The sequence below is a fragment of the Drosophila erecta genome, unplaced genomic scaffold (genome assembly GCF_003286155.1).
Source record: "Drosophila erecta strain 14021-0224.00,06,07 unplaced genomic scaffold, DereRS2 tig00000021-arrow-pilon, whole genome shotgun sequence".
Lineage (NCBI taxonomy): Eukaryota > Metazoa > Arthropoda > Insecta > Diptera > Drosophilidae > Drosophila > Drosophila erecta.
Window position 1 is genome coordinate 3,667,670 of NW_020825198.1, and position 24,534 is coordinate 3,692,203.

Sequence of the window (24,534 nt, forward strand, 5' to 3'; positions counted from 1 at the left end):
TAATACCCTTTCACTACGTACACCTTCTGAACTCTGACCCTCTCTATAACACCCCTACTCTCTCTTGATTATGCTTAGGCTAACTAAATGATATGCTCACCTATATAAACCTAAATATAAAATGCTAAACGCTAAATGCTTATTTCTGTATTCGTATCTGTATCTTCAGCCCGCATTCCTATTGAAGAGATAACTTGATATATCTTTGAAACATTAGCTAAAACATCTTTGTCTTTGATTTCTTCTACTTCTAAGCCGCATACTCATTTTGTTTATTCTTTTTAATCGTTCGAAAGCTTCCCTATAAAGCAAATCAATTTTAAAAACAAAAATTTGCTTTATCAGTCGGCACGGCACCTCTTTGTCTTTGTAAATATCTTTTAACGGATAATCCATAAATTATATGTACATTTGATACGCTAGCTATAGAACACGAATTTAATTTTCAGCTTCAACACAAAATAAGTAAATCAACATTTTGTCAACTAAATATTTATGTAATTTTATACAAAATATACACGTACGTCTAAATTAAATCATCAAGTATTTAAGTTTAGACACTGAATACAAACCAATCCCAAATTTGACAACATTTTTGTGTCTACTTTATATGGAGAAATTATTATATAATATGAAAAAATAATTATAATATTTCTAAAATTCTTAAGATCAAATCAACAACATATTTTCTCTGTGTTTTTTGTGCTAAAATTTTTTTTACTGGTACTTCTTAATTTAATAATGATGTAAAATAAAGAGGAAAACAATTCAAATATAAAATAAATGTGGAACATAACTATGGTTTTTTTGTTTTAACTATTCAAACAGTTTGATGATAAAGCTAACTATTTGTGCTCATATTGAGCTGCAGTTTGACAACAAAGTAGTTCTGACTACACCACTGCATTGCTGAATAGTTACATATACATCCTGTGCGTTGCATAAACCTATAAAACTTTCAAATCAAATGGAGAAAATCTTGTGGATTGCAAATCGAGTGCTGAAATGTTACGTAAGCATCTAATAAATATCGAATTTCTGGTACAAGCGGTTCGCGATTAGGCAACCATGGAATAAGAATCAGAATTATTAGTTTGTGAGCTACCTTTGCTGAAAGTGAGGTCGTAGTGCTAGATTCGGTGCTGAATTTCAATTGTATTGTTTCTAAAAATACGCCACGACAAAGGAGCCAAAGGTAAGGATCGCGTTCTTGTATGGAAATCATAATAAAGACTATTTTTGCATGGAATATTTATAAAATATTGATCGAAAGATGATTTATTATCGAAGATGATAAGATAGCTTGGAAGTTTTTACACCATTTTTGCCATCTTGTGGTTAGTTCTTTTATTTCAATTGTAGATCATTTCATATTTAAACAGTTTTGGCTTATATGAAGTATAATTCATTGTTCGACTTCTATTGTCATATCGAATGATATTTTATTTTTGCATAACCCCTCTTCAGGTCGCACTCACGCACATATGATCTAATTGTTAGTACGAGCGCGAATATAAAAGTATGTCTAGGCTAGACAAATAGTTAAGGTATGTTGGCCAGTTCCAGACTATGCCGACCCATAGTCTGAAACCCACCCCTGCCACAAACCTTGAACTTAAGCCGCGGACAAACAAAACCCGTTGAATCACCCCAGCGAGACCCTTATATCTGTAATCTCCAGACGGAATGCCACAAAAACACGCGGAAAATCGGGCAACAAACAGAAAGGCTGAAAGAAAACTATAGAAAACCATGATGCCATGCGATCTGAGAGAGACCCTCTAGGCAGAGTGCCCCCGAGCAGTGTGCTGATAGTTTGATAGCGCGATAGCGCGATAGAGTGATAGATAAAGACTCAACTCAGGTTCACGATCGGTGCAATTGAGTGGTTTGGCGGGCGTTCTGAGTGGGGAGAGCGTATTAAATAATAGCCGAGCGGCGGGGCTCAATCAGTCAGTCAGTCGGTCAGTCAGGTAGAGCTCGGAATGCTTGCACATATCGCGTATACGCCCCGGCCGGCAAAAGGCATTTAGGCAGACTTGTAGACCGACTCTCCCGAGCGAACGCTGTACGTATCTTTGTATCGGTGAGAACGCTCACATTTCGATGCATTTCGCGGTTTTTCGTTTATCCGCGGGATTTTTGCGTTTGTAGTTTTTTTTGTTATTTTTGTTATTTTCGCCCGCTTAGAACTTGCAATTCTCGCGCACTTATTCAGTTTGAGTCCAGCAAGCGCAGCGTCAACGAGCGGATCTCTCTCTTTTATTTTTCCGATTCGGGTTTTCAGTTTATTCGCATTTTCTGCCGGGCTTTTTTTTTTTCGAGCGCGCAGCTATCGTTTTATATCACAAGTATTTGGCCGATCCGCAGCAAAGTCAAGCCGTCTGCCGTCGATAGTGTAACTGCCTGTAACTCGATCGCAAACTACACACTTTTCGCCTTTTGGGTTCTGTTTCGGTTGAGTTTTGCATTCATATTTTTGTTTGCTCGGCGCACAAATTTCAGCTTTCTTCTTTCTTTCTGCTGATATGGCCAAAAAAGTTTCTGCTTCTACCCCTTACCTTCAAGGAATAATTCACGGATAATACACTACGTTTTGTTTTTTGTTATTGGATATCGCTTTCGATACATTTGCGTGTGTATGTCACCAAGTGCAAGCCGGTGGGAATTATAAAAAAGTGGGCAAAGCAGAACGGGAAAAGTTATTATGTAACTTTTAAAACTGTTTTGCAAATAAAAAGAGGAACAAATATGAATAAGTCTTGAAGAGACAAAGTGCAGCGCAGAAGAAAAACGAGAGTGGAAAAGCCGCCAAAGGAATGGATGCAAATATATAGTCTAAATAATAATGGGCGTTTTTAAACAGCCAAAGAAAAAAAGTGTAGTTATACTTAAGTGTCAGTGATGGTGCAATAAAATATAAAAGAGAAACCTAGTTTTCGCAAGCTAAAAATCGATCTTGAGCATAAAAGATCAAAGTTATATTAGTTTCGCAAAGTAAAGTTCTTTTAATGGAACAAGTGCATATATTATGCAGCTAATATAACTACTTTAGCTGCTAATTACCAAAGTTGTGCGCCAGATTCAAAAGCTTAAATTACAAATCAGCTGCGGCGAAATCGTGAAGTGTGCAAAGCAAAAGTGAAGAGAAAAAATATAAAAAGAATAGTGCAATAGCTAGAACATCCGCAGTGACAAAAATACCAGAAAAAAATTGCCGCGCCAAAAAGATAAGGAAAAACCCAAGGATGAGATACGAGGAAAACAAGTTGAGATACTTCTCGCTAAAAGAAAAGTGCATTCAACCAAAAATTTGAAAACAAATTACCTGGGGAGGGATTTTCCTCCACATGCTTATAATAGAAATTGTAATTTTTATAAAATGTATTAATATGCAGAAGGCATTTTAAAAGTCTACTCTTTGTGTGATTTGAGTTTATTGCGTTTGTTTACTGTGAATTTCAGAGCCAATAAAGTGGCATTGAGCCTACAGTGTTTGTGTTAGCTATTATCAGATAATAGTACATTTGTACGCATTAGGAAATTATGGTTTTGAAATATTTTTAGAATCAGCAAGGCAAAATTGTGCGAGTAGACTTATTTTAATTTCGCCAGATTGATTATATTTTTTACATAGTTCAGCATTTTCAAGTGGGTGCATTCAATATAATCGTCTAAATAAAAATTACCTAATTACAAGAATTTCCAGATGCTGAAACCAGCTAGGTAATTTGCCAGTCGCTTTGCAACCCTACTTTTTCCATTTGTTTTATTTAAATTTTTGTTGCATTTTTTATTGTTGGCTGACAAGTCTCAGGTCTCGGATGTGGCGTCTTTTTGAGTTTTTGAAACGTCATCGTCAGCGTTTGACTGCCCCGAGTATCTGTGTGCCAGTCTGCCAGTGTGTGTGTGTGTATGTGAGGGTGTGAGTGCGCGTGTGCATTTGTGCAGTGGTGTGTGATCATGCGGCAGTCGCACACGCTCTCAGTAAAAGTTACTTCAATTGACAACTAAAAACTATGAGCACATGCAAAAAGGCTTTAAACATTACAAGTGATACAACTTCGTTACTTGTTTTTGCATTTATTCGAATGAAATGGGTCCCAATTGCGAAATGCCACTAAATAATTAATGCAGTCAGCTGCAATTTCTGGCTATTTTTGCCATTGCTTGGAGAGAGTATACTTCATTTCCACCAAGAGCAAATATGGCTTGTTGGTGATACGGTGAGATAAGCAACTGATTGGAAACTGCTCCACGTCTATTCTATTAAAATTTAGGTAGTTGGAAACAAATAACAATAACTTAAGGAAAGCCTTAAGTTGAACGCAATTATATAAAAAAAACACTGCAATATCTAATGACTAATAGCTGGAGACGTTTGAACTTATAGCAAAAGGAATTATCTTAAGAAAAGAAAACTCTAGACTGAAAATATTTAGACTTATGATTTTGTATGATGGGTTTCTGTCCCATTAAGTGAAATCGAACTAGTTTTTAATTACTCAGAATTTAATCGATACTAAATGGAAGTCGTTAAAAATATCCAGTTGGATATCACTGGAACTGAGAAAATATTATTCATTTAGAACCTAAAAATCCTCTCAAGTTGCAAATAAATTTTTAAGGTCCTTTAGCCAGCTCTAAATGAAATTAAAAAATTATTATAAAGAGCGAATAATGTGATGATGAACTGATGATATTGCGCAGGCTGCAATTATTTAGTGCTCATCACATTCGATAATTTGCTATTAGATCGTTAACCGTTAAGGGAAATGAACAAATTCAAGATCCGTTTGCAACAAGTTAACTAGAAAACCACGTAAAAATAACCTTTAACCCTTTCGGAATTTTGTAGATTGTTATTAAGTGTCGTCTAGGTAAAACAACAAACGAACGTTGAAATAAATCAATGAATGACCAAAGGTAAAAATAAAATAGTAGTGAACAATTTAATTAAGTCGAGTTTAAAACAACAAACGCTTGAGCGCGACGAAAAGTATTACAAGTTTTGCGGAACGAGAAATAGAAGGCGAGGAAGAAAAGCTGCACAACGGGTCGTATGAGTACTGAGTATTATCACTCACACACGGACACTATGTTGTAATCGCAATGCAATTAGCATTGCCGAGCAAAAGCTCAAGTTCACTGACAAAGAAATCCAGCGAAAGAGAGAGAGAGAGATATGGGGTGCATATATATATATGTAGGTAACCCACACATCGGTAGTATGCGATACTTTCTGTAACTGAGCGAAGCTTTACAAATGCAATCAAATGACGTTAGTTCCCGCACTTGCAGTGCGCCAGAGCGAGACAGAAATGGCCAGGCAGTGCAAGTGAGCGAGACGGGGCGACTGCCGACGACAGAGAGGGCCAGAGATATGGCCACTATATCTCCCGACGTCGTGAGTAGGTCAGTCAACGATCTTCGCCTGGGTTGAGTAAACCTGACACTCCAACCGGCTTTCTGTGCTTTTCCTCCACTACGACTGAGGCACTGGCTTCCGCATTGCAAATGTGCATATGTTAGATGTACATAGATGTGTTCAATGTCATCAAATACATCAAATACATCAGCTTCTATTTGCAATGGATGATAGATGCTCTATCATATATCATGTACTGTCTGCAATTCGATGATGGCTTCAAAGCTGTTTAGTGCAGTTCAATTCGCTGGGTTGAAGGCCAAAAGAGATTGGAAAAGCTGAGCTGAACGATAGTAGAATCGGTCGAAAGGTACACTTACATTTTCATAAGTACGACTTGATGTAATCATTTAAGCTGCTCAGATCTATTTAGAAGTCACTAATGATTTCGGAAGAGTTATTAACTCGTCACTCAGCAACTTTAGATCACCCATTCAATCATGTGGGTTTGAGATTGATGGAGTCTGCATTTTAGAAAGTGATTGATAGTCCTTCTACTTGAGCTGTACAAGGTACTTGCAACTAGTGGCAGTTGGTCTTCTTATAGACAGCTTAAAGCGAGGCAATGCATCTGTTTGCTTTGACCCAATAATTCCAGAGTTTATAATTGAGTAGCCAAGTTGTAATTGGACCACATTCCTCGGGGCAAAGCTAGCTTATTGAATAGTAATACCTGACACCCTCCCTATATGTCTCCATCTTGACCCTTTTCTTGGCTGCTTTTTTGCACTTTGCGCAAACCAAGCCAACCGCACTAATTGCAACACGAGCCATTAAGCGAGCCATTGGCAATTATCTGGCAGCATTTGAAGTCTGGGTCTGGGTCTGGGCCAACAGCTACTTACGGTTAACCAGCAACACTTGGCCAACAGGAGCGGGACACTTTTCGGCCTTTGATGTGTATTTAAAATGCTCGCCAGCCGTGTATACATGTGGGAAATTATGAGCTGCACTTTGGGGTTCCTTGGTCAAACGGAAAGGTAAACGGATTAATTACCACTGGCACTGGCACGGCAGATGTAAAGCTGGCTAATTTTAAGCTGCTTTGCACATTTTAATTAAACACAGATTTTTCGTCAATGCGCCAGCTTTAAATGAGTGGCGGCTTGAACGTCACCGGCTTTCCGTGTATCCAGCACAGGGTATCCAGTCCTAACCCCTTCCAACTGGTCGAATGCATTTAACAGGCTTGCAGAACCTTTGACATTTGCTGAAAAGTTTTCAAGTCGTTGTTTGGCAAGAAATTGCTTTTTGCTTTTCGCCGAAGCCCCTTAAATGCTGGACCGTCAATTAACAGTGAATAATTTTGCGTGCGCTAAGGAGGATTGCCTCCTTAGGTGCAGGAAATGATGGAAAAGTGTGGAATTAAAAGAAATCAATAGACAGACGTGCAAGCAGGGAGCATTACGCAATCGAAGCGTGTATGCCAGCTTATTTTTAGCTGGAAAACAGAAAACATGCCCAGCATCCGCACTCAAAATCCCGCTGCAGCCAGGCAATTGGCAATTGGCAATTGGCTGGCAGCTGCCCCACTCAGCTGCCTGGTTGGGGTTAAGCGAATCCACCCAGTCCATGCGAACACCTTCCTCCAACCACCGAGCAGTGGTTGTTATGGCATTCGGTGAACGCATTTTGTAACATGACAAAATAGCGTAGCATACATTTCAGGGGTTGCAAATGTGCAACATTGATTGGCACGGCCAACTGGCAAATTGGCCACGGGGCCTCCAACTGGGGAGCCTGCGCAGGCGCAGCTTATTCAGTTACATAACCTGGCGATGCCCGATTCGAAAAGGATGCTGGCACCTGGCGATACCAAACCGAAACGGAAACCGAAACCGAAACAGAACCACAACTGCACTTGTTGCTGGCACAGCGCGGCGTTTGGCGATAGCTTCGGGACAAGAAACGCGTCGGGAAAAAATGAAAAAATTCAACAGTAACAAAAAAATCTACGGAAATTAATCAATTACCCAAAACCTAAACCATTGCAGTTATTCAAAATGTGGCATATTGAGCATATGGAAATCAATTGTTGCGTGAACATTACCTGAACTTTTGGACCAAAAACAAGGGCGCACATGAACAAAATGATGTGAGCGTGTAGTTAATTTGTGGCATTTGTGAGCAAGTCTTCAAAAGAAGTGGAAGTTTCGAACTTTCTTCGGTTCTTCTCGTTGCCCATTTCATATTTTTTCCGGCACCTGTTTAATTATTGTGCGGCTCGAGGTGGACTATCCTACAGATCCGAAAATGGACGACGAGAGCGACGACAAGGATGATACAAAAAGGTAAGTTCTGTAGACATTTGGTACGCACACTTATGCATTCGTTAGACGATAGACAAATCCGCAAATCCGTGGGCCATCTGCAAGTGACAGTTGACAAGAAGTAAGAAAATAGACGTGTATATGGCGTGCTTGCAAATTTTCCACTAGGTGAAAGTGAAATGTCCCCCTTTTATTGTTTATTTTATCTCATCCATAACTGTATTGGGATTTATTTGCTGTCGTCAAATAAAAAATCCCTGCCTACCACAGCCAATTTTGATGGCCCACACCCTCGGCTACAATCAATGGAAGCCAACTTGTGGTAACTCAATTCCTTGATCCGTTTTTCCTGCGGCCAACCTCAATGAATTGTAATTCGAGTGCGAATTCGATTAGCTCGCGCAATAATTAATTTCACCTGATGACGCTGTTCAATTGGTGAGCGTACGAGTATCTGGAAAATTCGACGAGCTTGTCGCATAACAGCAAATGCAAGAAATTAGTTATCAAATTTCGAGGGTGGCTGAATGAAATGCTTCCTAATACGAGGGCGTCTTTGTGCAAACTGGTGTATTGCACCTTAAAAACTACCATCATATTTTCCTAACAACGTAGTTACTTTTCATGACGCACAGAAGAATAGTTAGCGAACTTCCAGCGCATTTCTGTTATTTCATTTATTCGCTTTTAATGAATCAACCTTTAGGTTTTTTCTGGGTAAGCTCAATTATGACATACAGCACTAAACATTATGCAACTTAAGTTGCCATTCTACTTCGTTTTCCCATCTGTTTTCCATCTGGGCATGGAACTCTAGGACTTTTACGTTCAATTGACTTTAATATGATTTGGTAAGCCCAGGCTGACTGGTCATAAACCACGAGCACCATGCTCAGAAACTGACAATAGCAATAAACCCGAAACTCAGCTCATCCAACAGTTAGTGACATGCAAATGTCAATGGCAGGCTGCTAAAGTTAACTGTAGCGCAGAAAATTGAAAGCGACAAAGGGCACACAACCCTTGTCCTTCGTATCCCTAAAAAACCGGGTTGGTGATAGCATATGGGCATATGTGGCTAATCAACGCCAGACAATGCCTCAATGGACTCGGCACACGTGGGTCACGAACGCACTCACCTGGGGGTGGCAAGCCCAGTTGAATGTGATATACTTACGTGCATTGAACGTGTGACGCTGTTAACCGTAAATGCATCTTATTGATTATTTGTAACTCATAGCTTGCTTTGCAGGAAGTCGCGTAATCTCAGCGAGAAGAAGCGGCGGGATCAGTTCAACTCGCTGGTCAACGATCTGAGCGCCTTGATATCCACCACCAGCAGAAAGATGGACAAGTCCACGGTGCTGAAGTCCACGATTGCTTTTCTGAAGAATCACAATGGTAGGCTCACTGCGGTCCCACTGCTAACTCACTCAACTCTCAAATGTTTGATATCAGAGGCCACCGATCGCTCCAAGGTTTTCGAAATACAACAGGACTGGAAGCCCGCGTTCCTCAGCAACGATGAGTACACCCATCTGATGCTGGAGTCCCTCGATGGCTTCATGATGGTCTTCAGCAGTATGGGCTCCATCTTCTACGCCTCGGAAAGTATTACCTCCCAGCTGGGCTATCTGCCGGTATGTTGAGAACTACAACCCTTAGAAGGCCTAATCAATACAGTCAGTTTACTGAAGTAACTTTTCTTTTGACACAATGCTGTGTTCAGCTTTTATGTTTGTAATTGTAGTACCATAAGCAAAACATCCAAATCAGCAGGTTTTAAATTAAAGAACACAGTGGGGAAACACGATTTATAGTAAGCCTAGAGAGTTCGTTCAGTTGACAACTTGTACCTGTTCGGCAAATAAGTAAATTCGAGAGCAATTAAAAGATAAATTATTCGTACAAGATGTCTGCGAAATTAAAAATAGTGGCAGTGAATGTTCACTGCACAAACGTGTCCTCGGACAATCCTTCCCGCATGGAAATGCTATCCTGGGTGAACGATACTCTGAAGTCGCAGCTTTCCAAGGTCGAGGAGCTGTGCACCGGAGCGGCCTACTGTCAGTTGATGGATATGCTGTTTGCCCAATCGATTCCGCTGCAGCGAGTCAAGTTTCGCACCAACCTGGAGCATGAGTACATCCAAAACTTTAAGCTGCTGCAGGCATGTTTCAATAAGGTCTGTGTGGATAAGATCATACCCATTGACCGGCTGGTCAAGGGTCGATACCAGGATAACTTGGAGTTCCTGCAGTGGTTTCGCAAGTTCTTCGATGCCAACTATGAGGCGCGACCATATGATCCCGTGACCGCTCGGAAAGGAGCAATTATGGGTCTGGGCTCAGCTCCCATTGATACTAGGATGCATAGGGATGCGCCTAAGTGCAATCCTCAAACCAAAACCGCCGAAGGAGCCGCAGAGCGGGCATATCAAGCTGCTAAGGACGAGTTGCACGACTATTGTGAATATCTGCCTATAATGACAAGGGAGAGGGATTTCTACTTATCGAAACTAAGAGATATTGAACAACTTTGCCTGAAGTTCAATAGTGGCAAGAATAGGGAAATATCAGAGAAGATTACTAAGATTATTTACGCCGACTAAGAGTTCAGTACAAAATAACACTAGTTCAAACCGTTTCAGAAGCAAAATTCACAGTGTTGTAGCGATGCAGTTTGTTTAAAATTCAACAGTGAAATTGTCAATAAATTTTAAATAGGTATAGGAATCTTATGGAACTTGAAAAAAAAAGGAGTTATGGGATTAAATATTTTATTTGTGTGATGTGCAAAGTAAAGGACCTGAGTTGCATTTCCAAAAGTAAATATTCGTTCCCATTGAAACTCAGTTCTCCCTTACCTTTCCCGCTTTCCAGCAAGATCTGTACAACATGACCATTTATGACCTGGCCTACGAGATGGACCACGAGGCGCTGCTGAGCATCTTTCTGAATCCCACACCGGTAATCGAGCCCAGACAGACGGACATTAGCTCCAGTAACCAGATCACGTTCTACGCCCATTTGAAACGCGGCGGGATAGAGAAAGTGGATGCCAATGCCTACGAGTTGGTCAAATTCGTGGGCTACTTTCGTAGGTAGCCGTGCACAGAGTTTGGGTCACCTCCACTGATGCTTATCCCTTAGGTAACGATACCAATACCTGCACGGCTTCCAGTGCGGAGGTTTCGAATGGCTCGAATGGACAACCTGCGGTGCTGCCGGCCATCTCCCAGCAGAATTCCAATTCGGAGGTGGACAAAAAGCTGGTTTTCGTGGGCACTGGACGCGTACAGAATCCCCAGCTGATCCGGGAAATGAGCATTATCGATCCCACCAGCAATGAGTTCACCTCGAAACACAGCATGGAGTGGAAGTTTCTGTTTTTGGATCACCGAGCACCGCCCATCATTGGCTACATGCCCTTCGAGGTTCTGGGCACTTCCGGCTATGACTATTACCATTTCGATGATCTGGACAATATCGTGGCGTGCCATGAAGAGCGTAAGTTTCATTTAGCAAACAAGCCACAAATTTCATTTCACTTAACATTGTAGTAAGGCAAACGGGTGAGGGCAAGTCCTGCTACTACCGATTCCTCACAAAGGGCCAACAGTGGATATGGCTGCAAACGGACTACTATGTGAGCTACCACCAGTTCAATTCCAAGCCGGACTACGTGGTCTGCACCCACAAGGTTGTCAGCTATGCCGAGGTGCTAAAGGACGGCCGAAAGGAGGCTAAAAAATCCGGAAAGAGCAGCACTAGCACCACCAACAATGGGAGCAGTAAGGTCATTGCCTCCGCGGGAACCAGCAGCAAATCCGCATCTGCCACCACAACACTGAGGGATTTCGAGCTGAGCAGCCAGAAACTGGACAGCACATTGCTGGGCAATAGTCTGGCCAGTTTGGGCAATGAAACGGCAGCCACTTCGCCCGCCGTGGACTCATCGCCCATGTGGTCCGCGTCGGCTGTCCAGCCGTCTGGATCGGGCCAAATAAATCCGCTGAAGACATCGCGTCCCGCCTCGAGCTATGGCAATATCAGTTCCACAGGTATATCGCCGAAGGCCAAGCGAAAGTGCTACTTCTACAACAACCGGGGGAATGACTCGGATTCCACGTCCATGTCGACGGATTCGGTCACCAGTCGGCAGTCCATGATGACGCACGTCAGTTCGGTGAGTATCCAACTAGACTACAGCTCATTAAGGAATTGGTTCAGATTTGGCCTTATAATTTCCATAGCAAAGCCAACGGCAGCGATCGCATCCCCGAGAAAATCATCACAATCAGTCACATCATCACATGCAGCAACAGCCACAGCAGCAGCAGCAGCATCAGAGTCAGCCGCAGCAGCCGCAGCAGCAGCAGCATCAGCAGCAGCAGCCCCAGCAGCAGCAGCAGCCGCAGCAGCAGCACCAGCCACTGCAGCAGCAACTGCAGCATACAGTGGGTGCTCAGAAAATGGTGCCCCTGCTGCCGATTGCGCCCACGCAAATCATGGCTGGAAATACGTGCCAGTTTTCCCAACCCACCTATCCGCTGGCTAGTCCCCAACTTGTGGCACCCACATTCCTGGAGCCGCCACAATATCTCACCGCCATACCCATGCAGCCGGTGATCGCTCCGTTTCCGGTGGCGCCAGTTCTATCGCCACTTCCGCAGGCCCAACCGGATATGCTGCCCGACACGGTGGTGATGACGCCCACACAGAGTCAGCTGCAGGATCAGTTGCAGCGGAAGCACGACGAGCTGCAGAAGCTGATTGTGCAGCAGCAGAATGAGCTGCGGATCGTCTCGGAGCAGCTGCTCCTGTCCCGCTACACGTATCTGCAGCCCATGATGTCGATGGGATTCGCACCAGGCAGCATGACATCAACGGCGGTGGGTAACTTGGGAGCAGGTGGCCAGCGGGCGGTGAACTTCACCGGCAACAATGCCGTGCAGCCGCAATTCAATCAGTATGGATTCGCCCTGAACTCGGAGCAGATGCTCAACCAGCAGGATCAGCAGATGATGATGCAGCAGCAGCAGAATCTGCACACGCAGCACCAGCACAATCTGCAGCAGCAAAATCAGAGCCACTCGCAGTTGCAGCAACACAACCAGCAGCAGCATCAGCAGCAGCAGCAGCAGCATCAACAGCAGCAGCAGCAGCAACAGCAGCAACAGCAGCAACAGCAGCAGCAGCAACAACAGCAACAGCAGCAGCAGCAACAGCAGCAGCATCAACAGCAACAGCAGCAACAGCAACAGCAGCAGCAGTTGCAGCCACAACAGCAGCTGCAGCCGCAACAGCAGCAGCAGTTACAGCTGCAGCAGCCAAATGATATTTTGCTGCGCGAGGATATCGATGACATAGACGCCTTCCTCAATCTGTCACCCCTGCACTCCCTGGGCTCGCAATCCACCATTAATCCCTTCAACTCCAGCAGCAATAACAACAATCAGAGCTACAATGGTGGAGATAATCAGAATAATGGCAACCAGAGCAACAACAATCGCAGTTCAAATCCCCCGCAGAATAACAATGAGGACTCTCTGTTGTCATACATGCAAATGGCCACCGAATCGAGTCCTTCAATCAACTTTCACATGGGCATCAGCGATGATGGCTCCGAGTCGCAGGGCGAGGATAACAAGATGATGCACAGTTCCAGCAGCAATCTGGTGCAGCAGCAACAGCAGCAGCAGCAACAACAACAGCAGCAGCAGCAACAGCAGCAGCAGCAGCAAATCCTGCAGCAGCAGCAGTCAAACAACTTCTTCAGTTCGAATCCCTTTCTCAGCAGTCAGAATCAGAACCAAAATCATTTGCCAAACGATCTGGAAATATTGCCCTACCAGATGTCCCAAGAGCAATCACAGAATCTATTCAACTCTCCTCACGCAGCCCCAGGCAGTAGTCAGTAGCCGGTGCCCACTGTATATAACTCTCTTTAGCGATAGGAAAAGTTAGGATTGTAAGAACTCCAGGCAACCCATATATCCACATATCCGTGTATTACCAAGTTTGGCCTCTGGCTCTCTTTATCGAACCTCCTCTTTTGGAAGCCCAGAGCTAGTTGTAGATCTCAACAGACTGAGTATTGTCCCACCCCGCCCCCTTCATGTGTTATATATCACCTAGATGTACTATAGAAAAAGTTCTCAAAATAATCCATGGTAAGCTCTAAATCGTTGTACATAATGTTATGTTTAGTTTGTAGCAGGAGCCCATCGTTTCCATAGGTTAGCCTTATCCAGTAAGTGCCATCGAGGCGCAAACAGGGATCTCTGATACAAAATCGAACCTTAAAGCCTAATCCTAAGTTATTTGTATTCTAATATATTGAGAAGCGACTAACATGCGAACGAGTTGAGCAAAGCTAATCAAATTCCATATTATTTTCAAGACTGGGCTTCGTCATTGAGGTCAAAAATGATATTTATCGTACGATTTAGTTTTATTCTGTATGTATAACTCAAAACTCAGGTTGAGATTGCAACTGACATTTATTTTGCTGTGAACATATTCCCATAAGTTTTCTTTAGGCCCGATCTTTTTCGACAGCTGAAATGCCATTAGTTCAATCATTAACCCCATTTCCGCCTGCATTCCTATTTTGCTGTTGGAAAAGTTCGTTCGAATATGCTTCGATCTGCAGCTGATAAAGAGCCAAATGCTTTAAAACTTAGAACTTGTAAATGGAAACCAACTATCTTACACTCAACTACAACTACCTTAATAATTTTAGTTACTCAATGGTTAAGATTTGTACATACCTATAGAACGAGTCGGTAGAACTTGCTTAAGCCTGTAAATACGCGTACGATGAGGATACTATAGACCCATTTTGTACCTAACTGTTTATATGTTTTCCAAAAGAGCTCAACAACAACATCAAAAAGAAATCCGATTGACCATGCTAATTAAACCAAAAATCAAGAACCTTATCGATACAGAGTTGTAATAAAGCAAAACAAAAACAGTTACAGAAACTTAATTGCATGATTCCATTATTCATTATTCGATCAATCTTAATAGTAAGTAGAGGGTATTAAAAAATGTATATGAATCCACTTAGACGCGCAGCTTGGCAACGGCATTCTGGAGAATCTGGAACTCGGAATTGATGTTATCCATCAGATTCGAAATCTGCGGCTTCGAGTCGAGAACCTCAACGCTCTGAGTATAGGCATTGTACCGAACACCAAAGGGTCGGGGAATCGAGTTCGCAAATTTACTAAAAGTAGTTTCATGTTAATATCACGCATTTCTTTAGATACTCGTATGTTTAAACCTAGCAACGTACATGGTCTTCTCCTTGGCGGTCTCAAAACTATCGGCCACGTAGTACAGAGGCTGGAACTGAGTAATGGGATACTTGGTGACGCCAGTGACCTCCGGCTCAAAGTCCTTCAGCTGCGGCTTGTCCGTGAGGCAATACTCAAGTTCTCCGTAGGAGGACAGCAGACCAGCTCCGTACGCCTTCAACTCACCCTCCTGGCGGCACAAGCCGTACTCAACAGTGAACCAGAAGATCTGGAAGGAGTTCGCGTATCACAAAAGTTAAACTATAGGTTCAGAACAAGGAGCCGCTTACGGTGGACAGTTTCTCGATGTAATCATCGGGTGCGCCCAGGGAAGCCAACCCGATCTCCTGACTGAATTGAGCAAATGCTGGATCTGCGAAGAGCGGCACGTGGCCCATCAGCTCGTGGCAGACATCTGGTTCCGGGGTGTACATGGGCTTGCTGGGATGCCGGATATACTGGGTGGAGTGGAAGACGCGGAAGGCCAGGCCAGCCAGGAAATCCCGAGAGCTGAGTAGTCCAGCCACTGGACGCAGAGTGAAGCCGGTGCAATCTAAAAAGCAGCCGTTATAAGTTACGCATGCCATCTAATGGGCAGTCATCGAGCTAACCCCTCAAAAAGTTGGATACATCCTCCAGCTGGGGAATGTTATCCTCGCGGAAGCCACAGTTGTCCACCAGCAAGGGAAAGACGTGGTTGTACTCGCGACAGGCGTGGGTCTTGTACAGTTTCGTAAGATTCCTGAAGATAATGCCCCAGGTCTCGATCTCCTCCTTGGTGTAATCCACGTGGGGCAAAGGCTCGCCATGCTTGTAGTTGTAGGCTATATCGGCGAAGTACTTGCGACGCTTGCGGTATTCCGGATCGGTAAATCCGGGATGATCGGAGTCCAGTTCAGAACCGTAGCTCAGGATCTGGTTAGCGAAACGGTCCAGATCGCGTATACGCCGTGGAAACCAGGGCACAGCAGTCGCATTATCTTTGTAGTCACGCGAAATGATGTTAAAGTAGCTACACTGCTTCTTCACATCCTCGATAGCTTTTCCCAAGGAGCCGGATTTTCCATCGGCCTCCACGAAAAACTCGTAGCCGGGAACACGCAGCGAGGATCGCGACTCAATATGCACCAGGTTAATGTCGTGCTTCTTGAAGATGGCCAAAATGTTGGCCAGAGCTCCGCTGGATAACGAGGAATCCTTGGGCGAGAACAGCAGACAGGTGTTCCTGGCCTCCTGAATATCTACGCCCTCGACTATGTAAGCCGAATCCTCAATGCGCGTTGGCTGTAATCAATTCATTGTTGTTTAATATTAAATATTTACTTTTTATATTTTTGCTGCTCGGTAAAACAGCACTTGCATCATTGGAAATTTGACGGATTCACTCCAAGTGACCTGGGTTTTAACACCACTCAATCAAAACCATTTAATACTGATAATAATCCTCGCCATTCATGCCCTACACTTATGCACAGGCATACCCAATCTGCGAATCCCCTACTACAGAGGCTACCAGGCCCAAATCGCGTAATAACTTAGCCGAAGCCTTATATGAGCCAATTGTAATTGTAGCACTTGCAACTTATCTATAACATTGAGATTGTGTTTTCGCTTGAACCCCCGAAGGTTTAAGCCCGACCGCAATGGCAAATAGCGCATATTGCCAAGGACTCGGCCTAGAACTTGGTGTAACCTAACCAAGTAGTAAGCTTTGCAAGATCTTGGAACGTAAAAAGGTTTTCAAGCCTCACTCGCTCTTTATTAATAAAGTATCTTTATCTTATAGTAGAATAATATAGTAGAATGTTGTTTAATAATAAAGTATCTTACTTTTTAATTTCTTGCAAGTTATATCTTTTCTGGGAATTAAAACGGACTTGCTTGTATTTGCAATATATGCGGCTGACGTCTGAATTCAGGTTTTACTATATTAAACAAAACAAAAATGAAAAAGCCCCTGGGTCCAAAAAGCACTCTGTATTTCTTTGTCTAGAACTATTGCGAACTAACCCAATTCAATGACAGGTCTAATAGATTGCGGATCCGCTTTCTCATATCAATCAAAATAATAGAGTGATATTTATATATTTTATATTAAGTTTTTTCCTCAAAGGTTGGGAAAGTTCATGCTGCGAACGCAGAATAATAAACTTGTTATTGTTTTTACTTCATTAGGTAATTTACGGTTCACTCTCTACGCCAACAAACCTTATCAAAGGAGACCTGCCGCTGGTACATTTTCACAAGATTCTTGGGGTTTCTTCACTGAAACAACAAAACCGATGGCGAACGATCCGCTCAGCACACGACTTAAAACTGATTTAATTTCCCAGTAAATCGCGCGCTTAAATAGACTTTTCGATAGCTGAGCCCACGGCTGAGCCAAACGAAAACGAAAATCAATCCGATCTGAAACCAGTAAATAATAAAAATAATATCGCGGGCAATCGCGCGAGTGAATGTTCTTAGAACGACATCCACATGCGGTCCAATCGCGACTCTAGCTCTGCGGCTGCGGGGTTATCAGTGGCCAGTCCCGATGGGCCTCAAGACCCATTTCAGCTTATTACAGAAGCCGTCGTCCAGCCGATTGAATATACATGTTGAACTGAATATAAATACAGTCGAGCATCAAAATTCGTGAGAAAGGAACGCTTGATTTGGTAAATCAGGGAATTTTACAGTGTTCGGTTCCTGCGAATTGTAACGTGAGCACAGTGCTCTATAGATTCAAAGTGGATTCCAACAATGTTTCACATTTACTGCAGTTCACTTTCGGATGTTCCACTGTAGTTTGGAAATGAAATTCGGCCCTCTGCTGGGGTCCACATTACCAAAACAATAATTCAGCTAGTTTTAGATTTGCTTTGTTTTGCAAAAAATCATACTGAATAATCTGACCGGTGTTTTTTTTTCTAATGACAGGTTCTAACCAAACGAGTTCAACGGCATTTCAGGGCAATTATTTCAGTAGTAAATAGCTCCAAGTGGGCCTGGCACGCGCTACTCTTGTCGTTTTATACTTACAGTCCACATCAGTTTGATTCGAATCAATTAGTTCAATCGTTTCACTCACCTGAACTTTTTGTCGGATTTTGCCTTTTAAATGTTGGCACATTTGCCTCTAATTTTGGGCGACTTACATTGCGGAACCCACATGTTATGATTAATCTATGCGTAAGTTTGTTAGTGATACGAAATCAACAAAACGACATTTATTTACTTTCAAGTTCAGAGTTCAGTCAGTTTAAGCACGCCAACAGATAGCCCCGAAATTTAAGCTGATGTAATGTTACAAGAGCTTACAAAAGCCGAAGCAATAAACCACTTCTTACTTCCGATGTTAATGTTCCAACAGTTTTATTTCTAGTTTCGGATGTGTTTTTCTTTTATCTAGCTTAAAAAAGTTGCCATTTATTTCGGCCCAAAAGTATGCAATATAGTTGTCCATGTTTTAGAAAAATGTTAGGGTATAAAGATTAATATCTTAAGTAGAGGTAGACAGGATAGGAGAACCGAGTAATCCACACCAAAGGGTATTCAAGATGAGGTAGATCTAAGATCAAGCCGACTAATAATCAATCAACCAATTGAGTTCTTACTTGACTGAAAGTTAATAGCTATGGCAAAAATCTTTATTTTTGAATTTAATTTTAATTTGAATTTTGTTGGTCCAGATTTTTTTTTTTAAGGCGAAAGATTTATTCGACAATTGAAGAGAAACCAGATTTACTGAGCCAAATTAATACACCGATCGCAACTGTGTTCCAGTGTAGCAGTTTAGCCCTAGTTTATTTTTAAAAGAAACTTTAGAGAGTAGGGCATTATCATTAAGATGCGATTTACTGCACACTTACAAATATCAGTTAAGGGTGGCCTATCTTCCGGCAGCGCTCGGGATTATTGACCTTTAAAATCAAATACGATTACGTATCACACGGATAAGATATGTGTTACAGGAAAATCAGACTTACAGAATTATAAAATACATATCGTGCCCCAGTGGAAACCCAAATCCTTTGGATCCAGCCCCTTGGAGCCGCACAATGCAACTGCACGTCCATGGTGGGCAAATAGCCTCGATCACATGACACCTCGCAAATTGCATGTGGTTTGGATGGGCCATTATGGCAGCTTGCCGGAACGAAACTTCCATGGCTGGGTGATTTCAAAGCGGGACAACTTAGTGCGAGCGAGTCTATACATAGATAAATAGATCTATAGATAAAGTAACTATAATAAGGCTTGCAACTTCAATTAAACCAAAGTCACTCGAACCCTGTACCACGGATTTGCACTTACACACACACTTGGTCTCTGGGCTAGACCAAATTCCGGTGTGTCCACAACTTGCGAATTGTGAACCCTCCAACACATAGCCCGCGTTGCACGTAATATTGCAACGAGTGTGATTGAAGCCATTTTCGAGATACTTATAGCAAGAAGCCATTCCGTTGGTTGGGACCTTAAATTGAGGGCACATATCGCTGGTAGTTATATTGGTTTGTGGGTTGCCTAATGGAGCTTGGGAATCGAAAATACAACTCTGGCGATCATCGAGTAGATGATATCCTTGGGGGCAATGGCAAATATAGGAACCTATTGTATTCTCACACTTATGCTCACAATAGCGGTGAATCACTTGACCAGAATCTGGGTCTATATCCTCCAAATCGCATTCGTTAATGTCCTGGCACTCAGTCTCATCGGCGGACACCTTGAATCCGGGCAAGCACACTACGTCCCTCGCAATGAAAGGATCGCCATCGGGGGGTTCGACTCTGCCCACAATTGATGGAAGGCATTTGTATGTTCCATTTAGGTTCTCACATCCAGCGGTACAGTCCCAAGACAGTTCGGGATTGGCGCACTCGTCAATATCTAAAACGGGATACATTAATGTATTGCTTATTCAAGTAATAGAATGCATTTATTCAAGCACTTTAAGTACATACCCAAGCAAGTTTGTTCATCATTCTCGTCTATTTCGAAACCATCTATACAACTGCATAAGAATTGACCAGGCAAATTGATGCACTTTTGAGAGCAACCGCCATTCGATTCCTTGCACTCGTCGATATCTGAATTGGTAGATATAGCTTAGTATATTTGGGAGAAATTTGGTTTAAAAAAAGTGTACCTACCTTCACAGCTACTTAAATCAGTGGTATTTAGGAAATACCCGTCATAGCATTCGCATTTATGTTCATATTTGTTACATATATGAGCGCAACCGCCATCATCAATCCTACAGTTCTACAATGAAGGTGACATTAACTTATTTTATGCTCAACAGATCGGGTATTATGCTCAACATTACTTTGTATTGCTTCGTTGATCTCCTACGCTTCTTTATGCAAGTGGGCTTCTCACCAACCCATACCCCATTTTGGCAATAGAGTTCACTTTTTTTGGGATTTTTCAATCTGTAATTCTTCTTGCAGGAGTAAGTGACCAGAAGAAAGACATGTTCACCAGTTTTGCGTAATGCCACCGACGCTTTACTGTTTTTAAACTTAGGAGCACTTGAGCAATTTGTGCCATATTTAAAAGGCAAAACATTATAAAATGGCTGAGTCAATTCGGGAATGTCCGATGACCAAGCTGTAAAAGTAATTCATAAAAAAACATAAAAATTAAATGAAATTAATTTATAACGACCCTTGTATTAGAATACAATTTATGTATACCCTAAAGTACTTTTTATTTTTGCATTTTTTATTGTTAAACATCATTTATATTATTTTATGCAAAACAAATCAATTTTTTCCACCTATAATCTTTTTTTTTTATTATTAATTCTTAACTAAGCATTATAGATTTACAACTTACCTGTGCAGAATGCGACACACATAATTGTGTAAAAAACAAACAGAGACGCCGCCATTCAGTTTTGCATCTTATTATAAATGTTTGGAAAAAACAAAACAGAAGCATAAAGTAATCGTTTTGTAAATCAAATATTTCCATTGAGGCAGGCTTGCATAAAAACATCCGCCTAAAAGTACACACTTATTTAATGCAAAAAAAAGAGAGAATGCTATAGTTCAGTTCGACGACTATCAGATAAAGTGGAAGTGCAAACCTTCAACAATTTTATAATATTTTAATTGCCTACCTATAAACATGTATTTTTAAATAACAGCGTTCGACTTTTAAATTAAGTATCACAAAGAGTTAAGTAAAATAAATATAAGTAAAATATTTATATTTAGTATAAAGTTATATAATTATTATTATAAAAAATCATTCAAACAGTAAAACATTTATAACAATGAGATAATTTTAACAAGTTCACAACAGTTGCCATTAGCGCTGTGTAAGTATAACAAGTTCAACACTTTTAATATATATTTCTAAATCTAAGTTTAGTAAGCATTTTGAATCAAATTATAAAAAAAAATGAATTTAAAGCATTTTTTGGCGAACAACGTTTCGGTCGAAAGTAAAAACTACAACTGCTCAGGTATCAGGTTTGTTCGCTCGGTAGAGACAAGTTTACGAAGTTCTTTCGTGGAAATATTAATTCTGAAAATAAAAATTTTTTCATACTTATTTTTAAGTTTTAGTGATACACAGTTTTAATTTGTAGTCGCTCATATTCTGGCGATAAAAGGTAACGCAGAGCACTGATAAGATATGGCGATTATTATACCCGTTATAAATTATTATAAAGGGTATACTAGATTCGTTGAAAAGAAGGTAACAGGCAGATGGAAACGTTTCCGACCATATAAAGTATATTGATCTTGATCAGGATCAATAGCCGAGGATCAATGGCCATGTCCGTCTGTCCATATGAACGCCTCGATCTCAGGAACTACAAAACTACAATGTTGGAACTAAGCATTCCAGAGGCATAGACGCAGCGCACTCCTACGCCCACAAACCGCACAAAACTGCCACGTCCACATTTTCGAAAAATGTTTGGATATTTTTCATTTTTTATAAGTCTACCGCTCTACCGCCCACAAACCACCCAAAACTGTCACACCCACACTTTTAAACAATTTTTTTTTTCATTTCTTAATTTTATTCGCAATTTTTACCAATACTTCAGAAAATTATGAAATTTCTCTTTCGCACTTCCACTAGCTGAGTAACGGGTATCTGATAGTCGGCGAACACGACTATAGCGTTTATTTTTATTTTTTTTTTTTTTTTTGTAATTTTTCTTATATATGATGTAGAAATTCAAAAAATTAAAAAATGTCCCAGGGCTGAAGTTCTAAGCTCCATAACTCAACTTATTTTAATCGGATTTTGAAGTGGCATATCTCAAAATGTTTCTGTCGCAATTCTCTGAAAAACTGCATTCAAATTTAGAAATATATATTTTTTTAATTTTTTTGTAATTTTTCTGATGTTATGATGTTGTAGGAACTCAAAAAAATTAAGAAATGTCCTAAGGCTAAAGTTCTAAGCTCCATAACTCAACTTATTTTAATCGGATTTTGAAGTGGCATACCTCAAAATGTTTCTGTCGCAATTCTCTGAAAAACTGCATTCAAATTTGGAAATTTATTTTTTCAAAATTTTTTTGTAGTTTTTCTGATGTAGAAATTAAAAGAAAATTAGGAAATGTCCTAAGGCTAAAGTTCTAAGCTCCATAACTCAACTTATTTTAATCGGATTTTGAAGTGACATATCTCAAAATGTTTCTGTCGCAATTCTCTGAAATACTGCATTCAAATTTGGAAATTTATTTTTTCAAAATTTTTTTGTAGTTTTTCTGATGTAGAAATTAAAAGAAAATTAAGAATTGTCCTAAGGCTAAAGTTCTAAGCTCCATAACTCAACTTATTTTAATCGGATTTTGAAGTGACATACCTCAAAATGTTTCTGTCGCAATTCTCTGAAAAACTGCATTCAAATTTGGAAATTTATTTTTTCAAATTTTTTTTGTAGTTTTTCTGATGTAGAAATTAATAGAAAATTAAGAATTGTCCTAAGGCTAAAGTTCTAAGCTCCATAACTCAACTTATTTTAATCGGATTTTGAAGTGGCATACCTCAAAATGTTTCTGTCGCAATTCTCTGAAAAACTGCATTCAAATTTGGAAATTTATTTTTTCAAAATTTTTTTGTAGTTTTTCTGATGTAGAAATTAAAAGAAAATTAAGAAATGTCCAAGGGTTAAAGTTCTAAGCTCCATAACTCAACTTATTTTAATCGGATTTTGAAGTGGCATACCTCAAAATGTTTCTGTCGCAATTCTCTGAAAAACTGCATTCAAATTTAGAAATATATATTTTTTTAATTTTTTTGTAATTTTTCTGATGTTATGATGTTGTAGGAACTCAAAAAAATTAAGAAATGTCTTAAGGCTAAAGTTCTAAGCTCCATAACTCAACTTATTTTAATCGGATTTTGAAGTGACATACCTCAAAATGTTTCTGTCGCAATTCTCTGAAAAACTGCATTCAAATTTGGAAATTTATTTTTTCAAATTTTTTTTGTAGTTTTTCTGATGTAGAAATTAATAGAAAATTAAGAATTGTCCTAAGGCTAAAGTTCTAAGCTCCATAACTCAACTTATTTTAATCGGATTTTGAAGTGGCATACCTCAAAATGTTTCTGTCGCAATTCTCTGAAAAACTGCATTCAAATTTGGAAATTTATTTTTTCAAAATTTTTTTGTAGTTTTTCTGATGTAGAAATTAAAAGAAAATTAAGAAATGTCCAAGGGTTAAAGTTCTAAGCTCCATAACTCAACTTATTTTAATCGGATTTTGAAGTGGCATACCTCAAAATGTTTCTGTCGCAATTCTCTGAAAAACTGCATTCAAATTTAGAAATATATATTTTTTTAATTTTTTTGTAATTTTTCTGATGTTATGATGTTGTAGGAACTCAAAAAAAATTAAGAATTGTCCTAAGGCTAAAGTTCTAAGCTCCATAACTCAACTTATTTTAATCGGATTTTGAAGTGGCATACCTCAAAATGTTTCTGTCGCAATTCTCTGAAAAACTGCATTCAAATTTGGAAATTTATTTTTTCAAAATTTTTTTGTAGTTTTTCTGATGTAGAAATTAAAAGAAAATTAAGAATTGTCCTAAGGCTAAAATTCTAAGCTCCATAACTCAACTTATTTTAATCGGATTTTGAAGTGGCATACCTCAAAATGTTTCTGTCGCAATTCTCTGAAAAACTGCATTCAAATTTGGTAATTTATTTTTTCAAAATTTTTTTGTAGTTTTTCTGATGTAGAAATTAAAAGAAAATTAAGAAATGTCCAAGGGTTAAAGTTCTAAGCTCCATAACTCAACTTATTTTAATCGGATTTTGAAGTGGCATACCTCAAAATGTTTCTGTCGCAATTCTCTGAAATACTGCATTCAAATTTGGAAATTTATTTTTTCAAAATTTTTTTGTAGTTTTTCTGATGTAGAAATTAAAAGAAAATTAAGAAATGTCCTAAGGCTAAAGTTCTAAGCTCCATAACTCAACTTATTTTAATCGGATTTTGAAGTGGCATACCTCAAAATGTTTCTGTCGCAATTCTCTGAAATACTGCATTCAAATTTGGA

The 24,534-nt window shown here is 40.3% G+C and overlaps 5 protein-coding genes across 7 annotated transcripts in view; 2 read left to right on the plus strand and 3 right to left on the minus strand.

The window, feature by feature from the left end:
* Positions 1-7,396: 7,396 nt before the first annotated feature.
* Positions 7,397-14,637, plus strand: LOC6543946 (circadian locomoter output cycles protein kaput). Of its 2 annotated transcripts, none has more exons than XM_026978012.1 (8): positions 7,397-7,719; positions 8,939-9,099; positions 9,157-9,338; positions 10,581-10,797; positions 10,851-11,207; positions 11,261-11,886; positions 11,954-12,909; positions 13,000-14,637. In XM_026978012.1, the coding sequence occupies exons 1-8, from the start codon at positions 7,682-7,684 to the stop codon at positions 13,619-13,621; spliced, it is 3,159 nt and encodes a 1,052-aa protein (XP_026833813.1). In that variant the 5' UTR covers positions 7,397-7,681; the 3' UTR covers positions 13,622-14,637. The 2 variants fall into 2 exon arrangements, with proteins under 2 accessions (XP_026833813.1, XP_001971403.2); XM_001971367.3 differs by having other exon boundaries at positions 8,951-9,099.
* On the plus strand, positions 9,422-10,405 carry LOC26526549 (microtubule-associated protein RP/EB family member 1). The gene has a single exon (XM_015158811.2). The coding sequence runs from the start codon at positions 9,611-9,613 to the stop codon at positions 10,307-10,309; it is 699 nt and encodes a 232-aa protein (XP_015014297.1). The 5' UTR covers positions 9,422-9,610; the 3' UTR covers positions 10,310-10,405.
* Positions 14,638-14,680: 43 nt separating the features above from the next.
* Positions 14,681-18,561, minus strand: LOC6543832 (protein henna). 2 transcript variants are annotated; one of them, XM_001971368.3, is made up of 5 exons: positions 17,213-17,420; positions 15,616-16,288; positions 15,295-15,557; positions 15,004-15,233; positions 14,681-14,934 (listed from the first exon to the last, which is right to left on the minus strand). In XM_001971368.3, the coding sequence occupies exons 1-5, from the start codon at positions 17,240-17,242 to the stop codon at positions 14,772-14,774; spliced, it is 1,359 nt and encodes a 452-aa protein (XP_001971404.1). In that variant the 5' UTR covers positions 17,243-17,420; the 3' UTR covers positions 14,681-14,771. The 2 variants fall into 2 exon arrangements, with proteins under 2 accessions (XP_001971404.1, XP_026833811.1); XM_026978010.1 differs by lacking the exon at positions 17,213-17,420 and adding an exon at positions 18,081-18,561 and having other exon boundaries at positions 14,691-14,934.
* A 50-nt stretch (positions 18,562-18,611) lies between these two features.
* On the minus strand, positions 18,612-20,903 carry LOC6543833 (P-selectin). The gene is made up of 8 exons (XM_001971369.3): positions 20,837-20,903; positions 20,325-20,608; positions 20,149-20,260; positions 19,960-20,085; positions 19,307-19,885; positions 18,979-19,202; positions 18,862-18,912; positions 18,612-18,790 (listed from the first exon to the last, which is right to left on the minus strand). The coding sequence occupies exons 1-7, from the start codon at positions 20,889-20,891 to the stop codon at positions 18,871-18,873; spliced, it is 1,422 nt and encodes a 473-aa protein (XP_001971405.3). The 5' UTR covers positions 20,892-20,903; the 3' UTR covers positions 18,612-18,790; positions 18,862-18,870.
* A 567-nt stretch (positions 20,904-21,470) lies between these two features.
* Positions 21,471-24,534, minus strand: part of LOC6544122 (peptidoglycan-recognition protein SD) — a 111,115-nt gene continuing 108,051 nt past the window's right edge. Inside the window, exon 3 of the mRNA XM_001971380.3 lies at positions 21,471-21,532. The gene's annotated coding sequence lies outside the window, so the exon portion shown is untranslated. The remainder of the gene's footprint in view (positions 21,533-24,534) is intronic.

Coding starts and splice junctions, on each gene's coding strand:
- LOC6543833 (XM_001971369.3), bottom strand. CDS start 20,891: ATGGCGGCGTCTCTGTTTGTTTTTTACACAATTATGTGTGTCGCATTC. Junction 20,086..20,148: donor TGATTTAAGTAGCTGTGAAG/GTAGGTACACTT, acceptor CTACCAATTCAG/ATATCGACGAGTGCAAGGAA. Junction 19,886..19,959: donor TGATGAACAAACTTGCTTGG/GTATGTACTTAA, acceptor ATCCCGTTTTAG/ATATTGACGAGTGCGCCAAT.
- LOC26526549 (XM_015158811.2), top strand. CDS start 9,611: ATGTCTGCGAAATTAAAAATAGTGGCAGTGAATGTTCACTGCACAAAC.
- LOC6543832 (XM_026978010.1), bottom strand. CDS start 18,122: ATGTGCCAACATTTAAAAGGCAAAATCCGACAAAAAGTTCAG. Junction 15,558..15,615: donor TGTATCCAACTTTTTGAGGG/GTTAGCTCGATG, acceptor GCTGCTTTTTAG/ATTGCACCGGCTTCACTCTG. Junction 15,234..15,294: donor ACATCGAGAAACTGTCCACC/GTAAGCGGCTCC, acceptor AACTCCTTCCAG/ATCTTCTGGTTCACTGTTGA.
- LOC6543946 (XM_026978012.1), top strand. CDS start 7,682: ATGGACGACGAGAGCGACGACAAGGATGATACAAAAAG. Junction 10,798..10,850: donor CAAATTCGTGGGCTACTTTC/GTAGGTAGCCGT, acceptor CTTATCCCTTAG/GTAACGATACCAATACCTGC. Junction 12,910..12,999: donor CAGCAGCAGCAACAACAGCA/ACAGCAGCAGCA, acceptor GCAGCTGCAGCC/GCAACAGCAGCAGCAGTTAC.